Genomic DNA, 14,183 nt, shown 5'->3' with positions numbered 1-14,183 from the left:
AACATTAAAAGAGACCTTGACCAAATTAGCCATGGAAACTGGCAGGGACTAGGTGACATTCCTTTCCTTTGTCCTGTATCGGGTGAGGAATTCTCCTAACTAGATGGGATTAACCCCCTTTGAAATCATGTATTACCTGCTCCTATTGTACCTAACCTTCAGTCAACAGCTATTGCAGAATTAGAAGATGATGAGCATGAACAGGTTTGGCCTAAATTGAGTGCCCTCTATGAAGCAGACCCTGTTCTGGAACCACACAAGTTTCAACCTGGAGACTGGGTCTACATGAAGAGATTTAGCCAGAATGTGTTGGAGCCCCGGTGGAAAGAACAGTACGTCATTTTGCTGACCATGCCAACAGCTGTTAAAGTGGATGGGATCACTGCCTGGGTGCACTGCACCCACATGAGACCAGCTAATCCCCTCTCCCCAGAAGATTGCCTGAATTCACAGTCGTCGCTGGAAGGGAAAGTTCATAGGGGCACCAGTCCTTTCAAGCTAAAATTAACCCAGTCTGAAGTTTGATGGTTTTACTAGCAGTGTGTACTGCTGTCCCCCAGCCTACACCTCCATTCAGAGGCCAGAAACCCACACCAGCCTTATGACTTGGCTTGGACAATCGAGAATCCTGAGACTGGTTACTGTAGATTTTGACAAACCCTAAACCTGTATGAAGAGGCCCTGTACCAGGCAAACCTGCACCAACACCAGTCCTCACTCAGACTGGCAGCTCTGTTCCCCCAGTCCCCAGCCTCTCCCCCACCCCCCAGCAGGGGTCCCCAGCTCTGGAATCTTTCCTGACTCACACATAGCTGGTAGACCCACTCTGGTCGAGCTAACCACTTCTTGCTGTTATGCTATAATGCTAGTCCCCCTTTTTATGAAGGTGTCAGATTCATATCCAGATATGATGAGTCTGAGAAGGACACTGCATGCAGATGATCCCAGGGAGGCTCAGCCTTAACCCTTTAGACCATATCAGGACAGGGCACCTACCTAGGGAAAGTTCTCTTCTCACATCAGCACCTCTGCAATCAAACAATCCCCATTGTTCATTCCAAATGGGTTATCTCTCCCGCACATCTTGCTGACTTTGTTTAGTGTGGCTAGTATGTGGATGATTTCAGGGCTGACCATTTAGTATTAGATAACCAAGGGCTATTCGCTGGGGAAGATCTGTTCTCCCACCCTGGGCATCCATGAGTTGCCCGTAGCTCTTTGTCTATGGATGAGACAGCAGAAGATTCTCACATCTATTGCTGTGGTCTGTTCAGGTCTTTCTTAGGCAGTTTTGTTGTTGTTTGTTTATTCATTGCTTCCCCACCACTTTTTTTGGTTTGTTTTTGTTTTTGTTTTTTGTTTTTCAGAGACAGGATTTCTCTGGAATTTACCCTGTAGATCAGGCAAACCTTGAACTTACAGAGATCTGTTTGTCTCTGACTCAATACCGCCCAGCAAAAAGAGGTGTGTTCCCGAGCTTAAACTCATATCATCAGGGTCTTGTTCAAGCACTGACCCATTTCAATGGTCTCTCTTTTAATATTGTACACACATGGATATGTTTTTGTAGTTTTAGGATCATACAACATAGCATTAAATCAGGAGCATTTTAGCATATCACTTGCATGTATAAAACATTTTAATGTCTGTATAATATTCTGTACATTACTTGGTTTAATCTGTTAAACAGGTTTTGTAATAGGCTTTTCAAATCTGTATGCATAAATTCTTGTGCTTTTATGTTTTTAGATTTGAAAAAGAATGGCCCCCAGAGGTTCATATAATTGAATGCTTAGTTGTTAGGGAATAGAACTGTTTGAGAAGGATTAGAAAGACTAAGTGGTATGGCTTTGTTGGAGTAGGTGTGGCCTTGTTGGAGGAGGTGTGGCCTTGTTGGAGGAGGTGTATCACTGGGACATAGGCATTGCCTTGTCTCACAGTTCCCGCTCTAAGGTGTTAGGACTGAGAGGTAAGCCATGTGTCTATAGCTATATGTAGTACACAGTAGCTACTTAACAAATACGGTAGAATGGATAAATGATTATTATTACTACTCCTAATAGAGTAATACCTAGTGGCTATGTTGTGTGTCTGGATGTCTGTGCACCATAAGCATGCCTGATGCTCTTGGAGTCCAGAAGAGGGTGTTGGATGCTATAGAACTGGAGTTACAAACAGTTGTGAATTACCATGTGGGTGTAGTAATCAAATCGGGATCCTCTGGGAAAACAGGCAGTGTTCCCAACAGCTGAGTCATCTCTCCAGCCCCACAGTAGCAAATTTGATGATATATATATATATATATATATATATATATATATATATGTATATGATTTGTTCTAAAAGAGGGGACTGCTGAGCCATCTCTCCAACCCAGAAAAAAATGCATCTTTAAATAGATCTATAGAGACTGAAATGTAATGAGTTGATTTTTAAAAAAATAATTTACTAATTTTTTGGAAGTGTGTAGGAACTGGAATTTTTTTCCCAGCATGAGAGCGATGGCCAGGTAGCTGGGACTGTGATGCCTCAAAGCTACTAACAAGGCCTGGTGCTGCTGGATTTGTCCCTTGTGTCACAATCCTTGCCACTTGCTTCTCAGCTCTTTCTTGTCCTGCTGGAGACAGGGACACCACAGTGTTGTATCTGTACAAGCTGGCTTTCTCTTTACTTCCTGCACCATTTTTTAAATACTTGAAACATCTCTTTTCTCTTGTCAGCCTTTCCATCTGGCTCCTGCCCATCCCCAAGGATGGTGGGAAGGTGGCCTTTCTAGGGGGCAGTTCATCCTAGTGCTGTTGGCCTGAATCCCACAGCTTTCCCAGCATTCCCCTCTGCCCACGCATTGGGCTGGCCAGCTTCAAGGCTTGCCTTTAACATGGCCTGAAGATAGCTGAGCTGCTGGCTCCATGCCTTTCTGGTGAGACCTCCCAGCTGGAAGGGCCCTTCCCTGACTCCCAGCCAAACTCCTCCCAGGGCTCTACACTGCAGCTTCTACTTCCAGATCTGACCGAGAAGCTCTGACCTTGTCTGTACTACTCTCATGTTTGGAATAGGATTTAGTAATAGGGAATGTGCTGAGGGACAGTATGGAGGATGAGATCAGACAGATGTGTTTTCCTCCATTCCTTTGACCATGGGACCATGCTTCCACCTCCTCTAGTCCAGGTTATCTCCATCACACCATGAACCCTGGGTCACATGTGTCCTGGTGTTGTGACTAAACTACTCTGTGTGGTAGGACTTGTGTTCCCACTAACTTTCAACAGAAGTCTTGAGTTTTTATGTATCAAGGCACATGGTACATGCTCATTAATACTAAAATCTTTGTGGCTAGTGTTATCTTTGTGTTAGTGTATATGTGTTCATGTGTGCACAAGCATGTACACATGTGTGGAGGGCAGAGGTCAGCATTGGGAATATACTTCAATTGTTCTCCATCTGAATCTTTTGAGATCAGATCTTTCTCTGAGCCTGAAGTTTACCTATTTGTCTAGACTTGTTGGCCAGTGGGCCCCAGGGAACCTCCTGTTTATACCTCTTCAGTTGTGTTTCTTTTCACATGGGGTGCCAGAGACTCAAATCTCCTTGCTGGCACAGCAGTCACCTTACCAACTGTGTGATGTGCCCAGATCCCAGCATCATCTTTTGTGAAAATGTAACTAGCACTAGCAATTTGATAAATCATTTCTATAAATGATCTTCTTTAGTCTTTAAGATAACAGACTGAATTATCCTTAAGTGTTATCACCTCCTGTTTCAGTTGAGGACATTGTGGCATAAGGTTTGCCCAAGATTGCCCACAGGGTCTCCCTTTGATCAGGAATGCTGATTCATCAGCCCAGTGACCACAGTTCCCAGCCACAAATGGCAGCCTGACTTGTTTTCTTGTTCAGAATGTGGTTTCTTATGGGTGTGGTGGGGCTAGGTAGACAGCATCTTGATGAGAACTGCTCAAGTTTTGTATAGAAAGGAGGGGAGACTGGGAGCAGAGCAGCCTATTAAACCACTCATTCCTTCCAAAAGCAAACAAACAGCTGTACACGAGCTATGTACTGGGCATGGAGGGCTAAACACCCTATCCTAGTCCAGCTCTGGACTAAGCTGCTCCTATCTTAGCACTTTTTTTCTTCTTTCAGCAGCCTCTCTTCCCTGCTTTGTGTGATAAATGATGGCTTACTTTAAAATCCAGCCAAGATCTGTCCTCATCCCAGGACTTCACCTCCTTTGTTTTTACTGGCTCATGTTTGGGCTCCAGTAACATATGTTTTCGATGTAATATGTCCTGTCTCCAGCTCTAGGGTTTTAAGCTGTTAATAGTTAGGGATTGGAGAATAGGAAATAGAAAGAATGCCTTTGAAAACACACATAGTAGTACATGCAGGATATACCTTTGAAAGGTGGAAAGTACACCAACTTTTATAAAGTTAAATCCTATTTTCTCATTGATATACATTGCAGATATGCCTTATTTTATTTTTAATTGTTATTTGATCTTATGAAAATATCACTGGGCCCTGATATTTCATAAGTAGGCATTCCTCAAGTGACACTCCCACACTATCACAGGATAATAATCTATCCACAGAAGTTCCAAAATTGGGCTGGAGAGATGGCTCAGCAGTGAAGAGCACTGACTGCTCTTCTGGAGGTCCTGAGTTCAATTCCCAGCAACCACATGGTGGCTCACAATCATCTGTAATGAGATCTGATGCCCTCTTCTGGTGTGTCTGATGACAGCTATAGTGTACTCACATACATGAAATAAATAAATCTTAAAAAAAAAAGAAGTTCCAAAATTGTGTCCCCCTGCACATTTATATTTAAAAGAGTACTCCTGGCATCTTTTATAAAACTGGTGATCACCTTTAGTGTATAGATTTTTCTGTTCCAATTTTAGAAGTTTAAGTTTAGTTCAATATTTATGCATATAGTTAAAATCAAACTAAACAGTTTACAGAAAACTTGAGCAGTCCTCAGCAAGATGCCATCCACCTATCCCCACCCCACCCTCAAGAAACCACATTCAGTTCCTTCTGGCTCAGCGATTTTCTGGTCCTCATACGGAGTCAGAGCTGGATCCCACAAACCACAGAGCTTAAGTGAAAATGTTCTTCAGGCCCTGTTATGATGATAGGCACAGCCACACTGAGGCAGCATGTGGGATGCTGATTTGGTTGTTAGCATGTTTGTCTCTAACAAAAGATGCCATCACCAAAAACTGTGGAGATATTGAGACCAAGTAAGCCATAACCTTAGGACTATACAGAAAGGCTGACACAGGAGGAATAGGAACAGATTTTCATGACTTAACATGGGCTAATCCATGTGCAGGAAGGTCTACGTCCACAGTGCCCACCACAATAGCACTGTGTGTGCATGTGCATGTGCGTGTAACTTACTTGAGCATGTTTTCTTATCTCTGTTAAGAGCAAATCCCTCGTGGCACCGGCACAGGTAGGAACTTTCAGCATTTACACACTCGTGTTCACATCCATGATTTTCTGAGGCACAGTAGTCCACAGCTGAAGAAAACAACACACATTTAGGATACGAAGAAGGGTGCAGAAGAATGTCAGAATACCTATAACAAAAATAATTAGAGCTAATATGGTCCCATCCTCCACCCCCCCAAAACAATATGGATAAATAAACATGCAACATCCCCCTAAAAAATAATGAATCTAGATCAGGCTTTCATTCTGGAATATAAAACATATATGGACAAGTATATTTAAAAAGCAAAGAAAAGCCAATCAAAATTATTACAAGGCACATCTATTGAACTGGGGAAAATGGAGATCAGATAAAACTTAGTGGCAGCTGTTAGTATAGCTAACGATAGTGCACTTATCTTGCACTCAAGAGGCTCTAAGACCATAAAAACAACAAAGGAATGAAAACTCAAAGCAGTAAGTCAGCACAAACAATTATATAAATCATGAATAGCAGTAAGAATCATTATGGAAGCAATCTGATAATTTAAATTTGCAAATCTAATTCTAGAAAATAACGAGTGGGAAATTATTTATATACAGTAAGATATTTATAGTAGCATCATCCATAGTGATCAAATATGTTTGAAAATGAGATAAGAACTTATAATAAGGGTAAATTATTTAGTGATTCATGAGAAAACATACGGGATTATATATACCTCATTAGTTCCATATATATATTCACCGAATATATACTATGAATCAGGCCCTGTTTTAGATGTTAGAGACAGAGTAAATAACAAACAAGACCCACACAGTCTCAAAGTGCTAACATTGGTGGTGGTATCAGACCAAAGTCATTAAATAGCATCATCCATTAGAAGATGGAGAATGTTCTAGAGGAAATCAAGGTGAGTAGGACCTGTCGGGGAAGGAGGCTGGGATATGACAGAGGTGGTCTGGAAAGGATTCTCTAAAAAGGTAATTGAGCAGTATTGAATTAAGTACCAGTTATAAGGACATCTGGAGTGTCCCAGGTAAGTGGAAAGGTCAGGAGGTGGAGTCACATGTACTGTGCTACAGAACTAGCAAAAGAGACCAATGCAGAGCAGGAAGAGAGGTGCAAGTGGTGTGGTTAAAAGAGACATGTGGGCTTCAAGGACTTAACATTCTATAGATCTCAGAACAGGTGTCCATGGCTTTATGTGGAAACAGTCTTACAGAGGTAATAAGGGTAACATGAAGACAATTCAGTATGCCTGATGAAAAGGAGTAAGTAGGGGTGGTTCTGATGTTAAGATCCTGTTCCCCAATTTATTTATTTATTTATTTATTTATTTATTTATTATTTATTTATTTATTTTTATTAGGTATTTTCTTCATTTACATTTCAAATGTTATCCCAAAAGTCTCCCCCTCCCCTCCCCACCACTCCCACTTCTTGGCCCTGTACTGAGGCATATAAAGTTTGCAAGACCAATGGGCCTCTCTTCCCAATGATAGCTGACTAGGCCATCTTCTGATACATATGCAGCTAGAGACACAAGCTCTGGGGGTACTGGTTAGTTCATATTGTTGTTCCACCTATAGGGTTGCAGACCCCTTTAGCTCCTTGGGTACTTTCTCTAGCTCCTCCATTGGAGGACCTGTGATCCATCCAACAGCTGACTGTGAGCATCCACTTCTGTGTTTGCTAGGCCCCGGCATAGCCTCACAAGAGACAGCTATATCTGGGTCCTTTCAGCAAAATCTTGCTAGTGTATGCAATGGTGTCAGCATTTGGAGGCTGATTATGGGATAGATTCCCTGGGTATGGCAGTCTCTAGATGGTCCATCCTTTCATCTCAGCTCCAAACTTTGTCTCTGTAACTCCCCCCAATTGGTTCTTGATCTGTCAGTAAAGAAGCCATGGAACAATTGCTGGATGGAAAGGATAGACAGGACTTCTGGATCTCTGGAAGCAAGCAGGGAGATGCAAGGCAAGGAGAGGAGAGTTCTCCATCCTTATGTGGGAGAAAAGTTGACCAGCCATGTGAGATCTCAAAACAGAGTGGCTACACATGTCACTCTTACAGGTGGGTGGTCAGGAGTGTTTGGCAGGGACTAGATGTAATTGAGCAACTAAAGTTTAGGGCAGGTGGGAAGTATGGCAATAAGGGCATGCTAGCCTTGAGAGTTTAATAATGCCCAGCAATTGCACCAAGAAGGCAAGTTGAAAATGAACATCTGTGTGTGTCTGTGTGTGTGTGTGTGTGTGTGTGTGTGTGTGTGTCATTTATCTGTGGATTCAAGGGAAGTGGGGTGAGGGCTCATAGCAGTCTATTCCAGGAGCTTGGCAGGGTAGCAAAAGTCACACACAACAAGAATAGCCAGGAAGATGAGGAGCAGGCAAATATACTAGCCATGCACAAGGACCTAAGTCCAACTCCTGGATCCTGTATAGAAAGATAGACAATAGTAGATCACATCTGTAACTCAGCACTGCTATGGTGAGACAGGAGGTGGAGACAGAATGGTTGGAAGCTGAGAGCCTGGAGTACAAAGAGATCTTGCCTTACAAAATGGAAGATGGGAATTTACTCCCCCAAATTGTCCTCTGACTTTCACATGAATGCTGCAGCACTAACTTGCACAGGCATGAGCACATGGGTGCACATGCGTACACACATATACACACACCACAGATACCACACATACCACATCACATCAATCCCCACAACACACCATATACATCACACACACATACCACACACACATACCACACCATACCACACACACACACACATCACACACACACCCATTCCCCTCTGCCCTCTTTCTCCACATGCTCCCTCTCTCTGCTTTTCTCTGTCTTTACTACCCTCTCACTTCCCTCCCCATGCATACCCTGAATAAGTTCTATTCTATACTATACCATCATGTGGCTGGTCCCTCAGGGGGAAGGGATGCCTCAGCATGGGCCTGTAGAGGGACCTACTTCCCCCACACCTGACTGCACATCCACCAAACATATTCCTCCTCTCTATCTTTTTATAAAACATAACACACATACACCATACACACACACACCACACATACACACAAGCACACACCAAACACACATATATACACTAAACACACACCACACACACACAAACACACACACACACCACATCTCACACACACGCACACACACACACACACACTTTTTCTTTTTGTTAAGGAAGGCATCATGTGAAGATTATTAGACTTCAGGGCTGCAAATTAGTATCATAAATTAAGAAGGGGCAGGAAGACCTGTGTTGTGTGCATGGCCTTGCTGGCATCTTGGTTCAGGTTTCTAGTTTCCTATATTTTTGACATTGCTGTTGCTTTAAGTTCCCCAAATTTAGAACACTTTGGTAGATAGCCCTAGGACCAATCCCTGGGTGTTAAACGTGGGGCCAATGGGATTCCTGCTGAATTAGATATAAATCCAGAGAAAAGTATCAAGATCAACTCCAAACATTTGGACAGAACCGTAGGAAGGATGGCTCGACCAAGAACTAAGATAGAGATGGTTTGAAGATTGTGGCAGGAGACCCACACTACCATCTGGAGCATCAAGGGGGCATTAGCATTATAGTTGTGATGGCTTCATTGCTCATAGACATACAAAGTTTGGTGAAAAAACATTAGATCTCAGGCAGGCAAGACAGCTCAGAATAAAGACACTGTGCCATCCTGACAAACTGAGTCAGACTCCTAAGAACCCATGAAGGGGTGGAAGGAGAGAACCAGTTACACAGATGTCCTGTGGCTCCACATGTGTGTGGTACGTGCACTACCCCATCCCAGAAATAACCAATGATAAAGTTTTAAAAAGCAGGTCTCAAAACTGTATATGTGTAGTGATTATATCCTTTTCCTAAAGTAGAGCCCACAAATGGGAAGTAAGAATTACTGTTAAATTCAAGTGGTAGGATTAGATAGATAAATATATCAAATATACGTTTGATGCATGCATACTTTTTGTTGTGGTTTCTGTACTAAAGGCTGAACCCAGAGCCTGTGCATATGAGGCAAGCGCTCTATCACTGTGCTGTGCACTCCATTGGCTTTTGCAGTTCCTTACAAGCAAAATCATGCCTGGATGAGACAGTAGTGCATCCAACACAGTAACTGAAGGATGCAGAGGGGAAGCCAAGACCTTAAAGAGCAACAGCCTGTGTTATGTGCTTTCTGAGTGAATCAAGCTTCAGTCGGAAGCAAAGCTTTTAAAACATCACCTCTGTAAGTAGTTCTAATAGCCCCTAGTATCTGTGACTTCAATACATAGCACTTGACTTTCAAGTCCTATGATATTTCTGGTGCTACATAGACAAGGGTCAGATTACTATATCACAAAGAACTCAGATTCTTCACCTCTTTTGAACTTCTCTCATCCCTTGTTTGGAAGCTATGGAAGAAGCTATATAAGATAACATTCTACATAAGCAGCTTTTTTTTATTATTAGATATTTTCTTTATATACATTTCAAATTTCAAATGCTATCCCGAAAGTTCCCTATACCCTCCCCCTGCCCTGCTCCCCTACCCACCCATTCCTGCTTCTTGGCCCTGGCGTTCCCTTCTACTGGGGCATATAAAGTTTGCAATACCAAGGGTCCTCTCTTCCCATTGATGGCCGACTAGACCATCTTCTGCTACATATGCAGCTAGAGACACAANCTCTGGGGGTACTGGTTAGTTCATATTGTTGTTCCACCTATAGGGTTGCACACCCCTTCAGCTCCTTGGGTGCTTTCTCTAGCTTCTCCATTGAGGGCCCTGTGTTCCATCTTATATGTCCATCTTATGGACAAATGGATGTATCTGGAGGATATCATCTTTAGTGAGATAACTCAATCACAAAAGAAGTCATTAGATATGCATTCACTGATAAGTGGATATTAGCCCAGAAACATAGAACACCCAAGATACAATTTGCAAAACACAAGAAAATCAAGAAGAGGGAAGACCAATGGGTGGATACTTCGTTCCTCCTTAGAATAGGGAACAAAATAACCATGAAAGGAGTCATAAGCAGCTTTTAAAGCTGAACACAATTCTTGATAAATCAAAGCTCTCCTTCCCTTTAGGGCCTCTGGGACTTTATGTGACTGAGGTAGCTGGAGTCCCTGCATACTAGACTATCTGTGCATATCTCACCTTGGCTGAGATGTGTGCTTATAGAGCAGCTGTGGTGGGACACCTGTGCTCTTGAACACCCTCAATCTTCCGCTGACCACATGGTATGTCTATAAGGCATAAGTTCTCAAGTTGTGGTCTGTGAACTGTTCACATCAACAATCATTTGAAAATTTACCTACAATATCAATTCTCTGGTCCTGCCCTAGACAAGTGGGATCAGAATTTCTGGTTATGGGAACCTGGAATCTGTGTCAACAAGTCCCTAGGGGATTCTAGTGTATGATAAATTTAATAGTCTCTGTTAAATTGTAACAACATACTATACATGACATTTGTACATGATCTTCTAATTAACTATAATAATGACAAATAAGTATAAGCACTCAGAATTTTTCTTAAAAATAAAAATTAAGTTAATAGCTTTGGAGAAACTTGAGGCTTGGTACCAATTAAAGTTACTCTGAGAACAATAATTTTTATGGTATTATAAATATAAAAGATGGAATATTTTTTATTAATTTCAAAAGGATTCTGACCCTAGATTATTTTACAGAATTTTTCATATCCTGTGCCAACTTAAAGAATGCCAAACTGGAAAAATCCCAGATAATATGTCACAGGAATGATGTATACAATAAAGATGTTAAATAACATTTTTTCAAATAAGCCTATTTAATGTTTTGAAACTACTACTAAATATAACTTTTATTAAATGTATACTTGTTTTTAATGAAAACAATTAAGATATGTTTGTGTACATAGGTGAGATGTTTAGGAATGGAGCTGTCTGTTTTGAGGTTTATGGCAGGGACAGGGTCTCTTAGTGTGTAGACCAAGCTGGCCTGGAATTTGTAGCAATGTTTCTTAAGTGCTTGGATTACAATTGTATATAACCATGCCCTACCAGCTGAACTCATAGTTTTCAGGACATCCCTTTTTTATGGTATTTTCCATTCCTCAGCCAGCTACAGGCCACTGTCATAGATGAGATTCTCTCGGGCTGATTCTCAGGCTGCTTTGTCCTCTGTGTACACACCTGTCTGAACTAAAGAAGGGCTGAATTCAGTGACTGAAATAACTGAGACCCTGGTCTATACAATTTCAATGTTTTAATGCTGTCATTGACTCAGTATCAGGCCACTTAGGGGTGGTGGTCCAGGCCACCAATCAGCAGTTGTACATGAAGAAACCCATTTCCAGTCATGTGAACCTCAGAGTTTTAGGATCCAGAAAGTTCTAGTGCACTCATCTTGATCTTTCTTTACCAAGTTTTTTGGATTTGTTGCATAACTTCCTGAGTTCCAAACTTGTACTTTTGAAAAGAAAGGCCAAGGTTATGGGCAGATGTCTGGAGTTGACCACTCTCCTTATTCACTCCAACAAAATCCCTTCCGTTATCTCTGCCTGGAGTCCCTGTGTGCACCTTCAAAGATGAGAAGAATACTGTAACTCCCTGGCCATCATTCCTTGTCCAGGTGTATAGATCACAGAGGGCTAATGTCCAAGAGTCAGAAATGAGCCTTGCTGAATCTAGTCTCTGCTCAATGTGTGAGAAACCACTCCGCTGTCTTCAGACATAAACAGTACTTTAGTGCAGTGACAAAGACTAAGGTGGATTTGTCATGATATTTTATCACAGCAACAGAGAAATAACTAGTGCACATACCTTAGAGACATCCTTAAATGTAGTCACCCATAGAAAGCAGTCACAAAGGAAATACAAGCATCTAATTGAGATCAAGTGCCTAACCACTAGACATTGAAATGGTGGTAGATTATCTGACTCTAATAGAGTCACGTGTTAAACTGACCTGTAAGCTTCATGTTATTATCCTTAATTTACAGACTGAGGTGATTGAACTATAAAGAAATCCAGAGATGTATAAAAGCAATGACAATGGTATTTTCCACACAGGATGACTGTCATACATGTAAAAATACTTCAGAGAGGTACCAGGACCAATAACAGTCAATAAATGCAAGTACATTTTAATCACCGTCACTCTAAGAACCTAAGATTGGACTGATCGACATATGGACACCTACGTCATTTATTTAGCTAAGGAGCACTTAATTCAGTGAATATGGAATCAGTCAGTGTGTTGCCCCTTCGATAGCACTGACAAGCCAGTACCAGATGTGAGTGACTTTAAGCAAATTAGTGTAATCATTTGAATTCTTATGTCCTTCCAAAATTCATGTTCAAATTTAATTTCTAATGCACTGGGAAGTGGGCCTTTAGTAAGTGGCCATACCACAAGGGCTCTGCCTTCATTAATGAGCTGGAGAAATGGCTCAGTGCTTGAGTGAACTGCTTTTCTAGAGTGCCCATGTCCTGTTCCCAGCATCCATGTATGGCAGATTACAACCACTTCCTCTTCTGGCCTCCATGGTCCTCAGCACTCACAAGTATGTACCCTATATAGATACACACACACACTTAAAAATAAAGCCAATCTTTAGGAAGGTCTCCATAGTATTCAGTCCCGTTTGCCTGTCCACCTTCCATGACAAGATGACACAGAGTTGAAGGTGCCACCTTGAAAACAGAGAGCAACCTTCACCAGGCAGCCTGTACCATTTAGAATACATTTCTATTAATGAATTACCCAGTTTTAGGTATTTTGTTGGGAGAGCATGAATGAATGAAGACAAAAAGGAAAAATCGAATTTGCAATTTCTAAAAACTAATTGAGGGAGAGCCCATTCAAATGACAGAAACGGCAATGCAAGTTCAACCTGACGAGGAAGAGTACAACTTGCTTCTGCCCAGACAGTTTATACTCTGCTCAGAAAGCTGGAAGGAAAATAGGACCAAGGCTACCCCCATTTACAAAGCCACTAGTAAACATTGGGTAAGCAAATTCACAAGAAAACGCACACCCAGAGAAAAAGCACAGCCCATAAGTGATGTACAGAGTGGGGTGACAATGAATACAGCTTCAATAGCAGCTAACGCATTTCAAAGTCAGGAGCTCCACTAAACCACATAGGGCATCTCAATGAGTAAATGCAGTGTTCAGTAACTCAGATGGGTGGAAATGTTAACTAGAACTCATGAGTCGGTACCTAAGAGATTGACACTCACTCAGGGCACAGTGACAGTTCCAACCTAGCTCTCCAGATGTCTCTCTTCTCTATTTCTGTCCTCCATGGGCTCTCCACGCAGCTCTATGAAACAGCAACTGGCTTTCTAGAAATTTCACCCCCTAACTGAGGCTACTGGCCACAGAGTTCTACTTGGTCATCTCACACCTATCTCCTCAGAGATCTTGGTCAGCGGCTGTCAAGGGCAGTTGTAAAGATGGTAATGTAAGGACCATCATGGGGATGAGATGTGCACCACCTTAAGACATATGTTTCTCTTGGCTTACCATTTTTCTGCTTGATGGCCTAATACAGGCAAGACATACTTGGCATTTTGATTGTGAGCCTAGACTTTAATGGCTGAACTATCTCTCCAGCCCAAGACACTCTCATATGCGTATAAGCATTAGCACTAAAAGCCCTCTTCTTGGATGAATATAATACAGTGCTGCTCCCTGGCAACCACAGCATGGACTCACGCTTCAGCAAATGTCAAATTCCAAGCTT

General features: G+C 42.0%; 1 protein-coding gene across 3 annotated transcripts in view; it reads right to left on the bottom strand.

Moving 5' to 3' along the window:
• Positions 1–14,183, bottom strand: part of Matn2 (matrilin 2) — a 136,463-nt gene that overhangs the window by 42,578 nt on the left and 79,702 nt on the right. For all 3 annotated transcript variants that reach the window (XM_021183581.1, XM_021183580.2, XM_029470140.1), the window contains one exon: positions 5,403–5,525. In XM_021183581.1, coding sequence (XP_021039240.1) covers positions 5,403–5,525 — 123 coding nt within the window. The remainder of the gene's footprint in view (positions 1–5,402; positions 5,526–14,183) is intronic.

Source organism: Mus caroli, chromosome 15 (assembly GCF_900094665.2).
Source record: "Mus caroli chromosome 15, CAROLI_EIJ_v1.1, whole genome shotgun sequence".
Classification (NCBI taxonomy): Eukaryota; Metazoa; Chordata; class Mammalia; order Rodentia; family Muridae; genus Mus; species Mus caroli.
The sequence above is the reverse complement of the archived record's forward strand: the minus strand, read 5'-3'. Positions and strand labels throughout refer to the sequence as shown.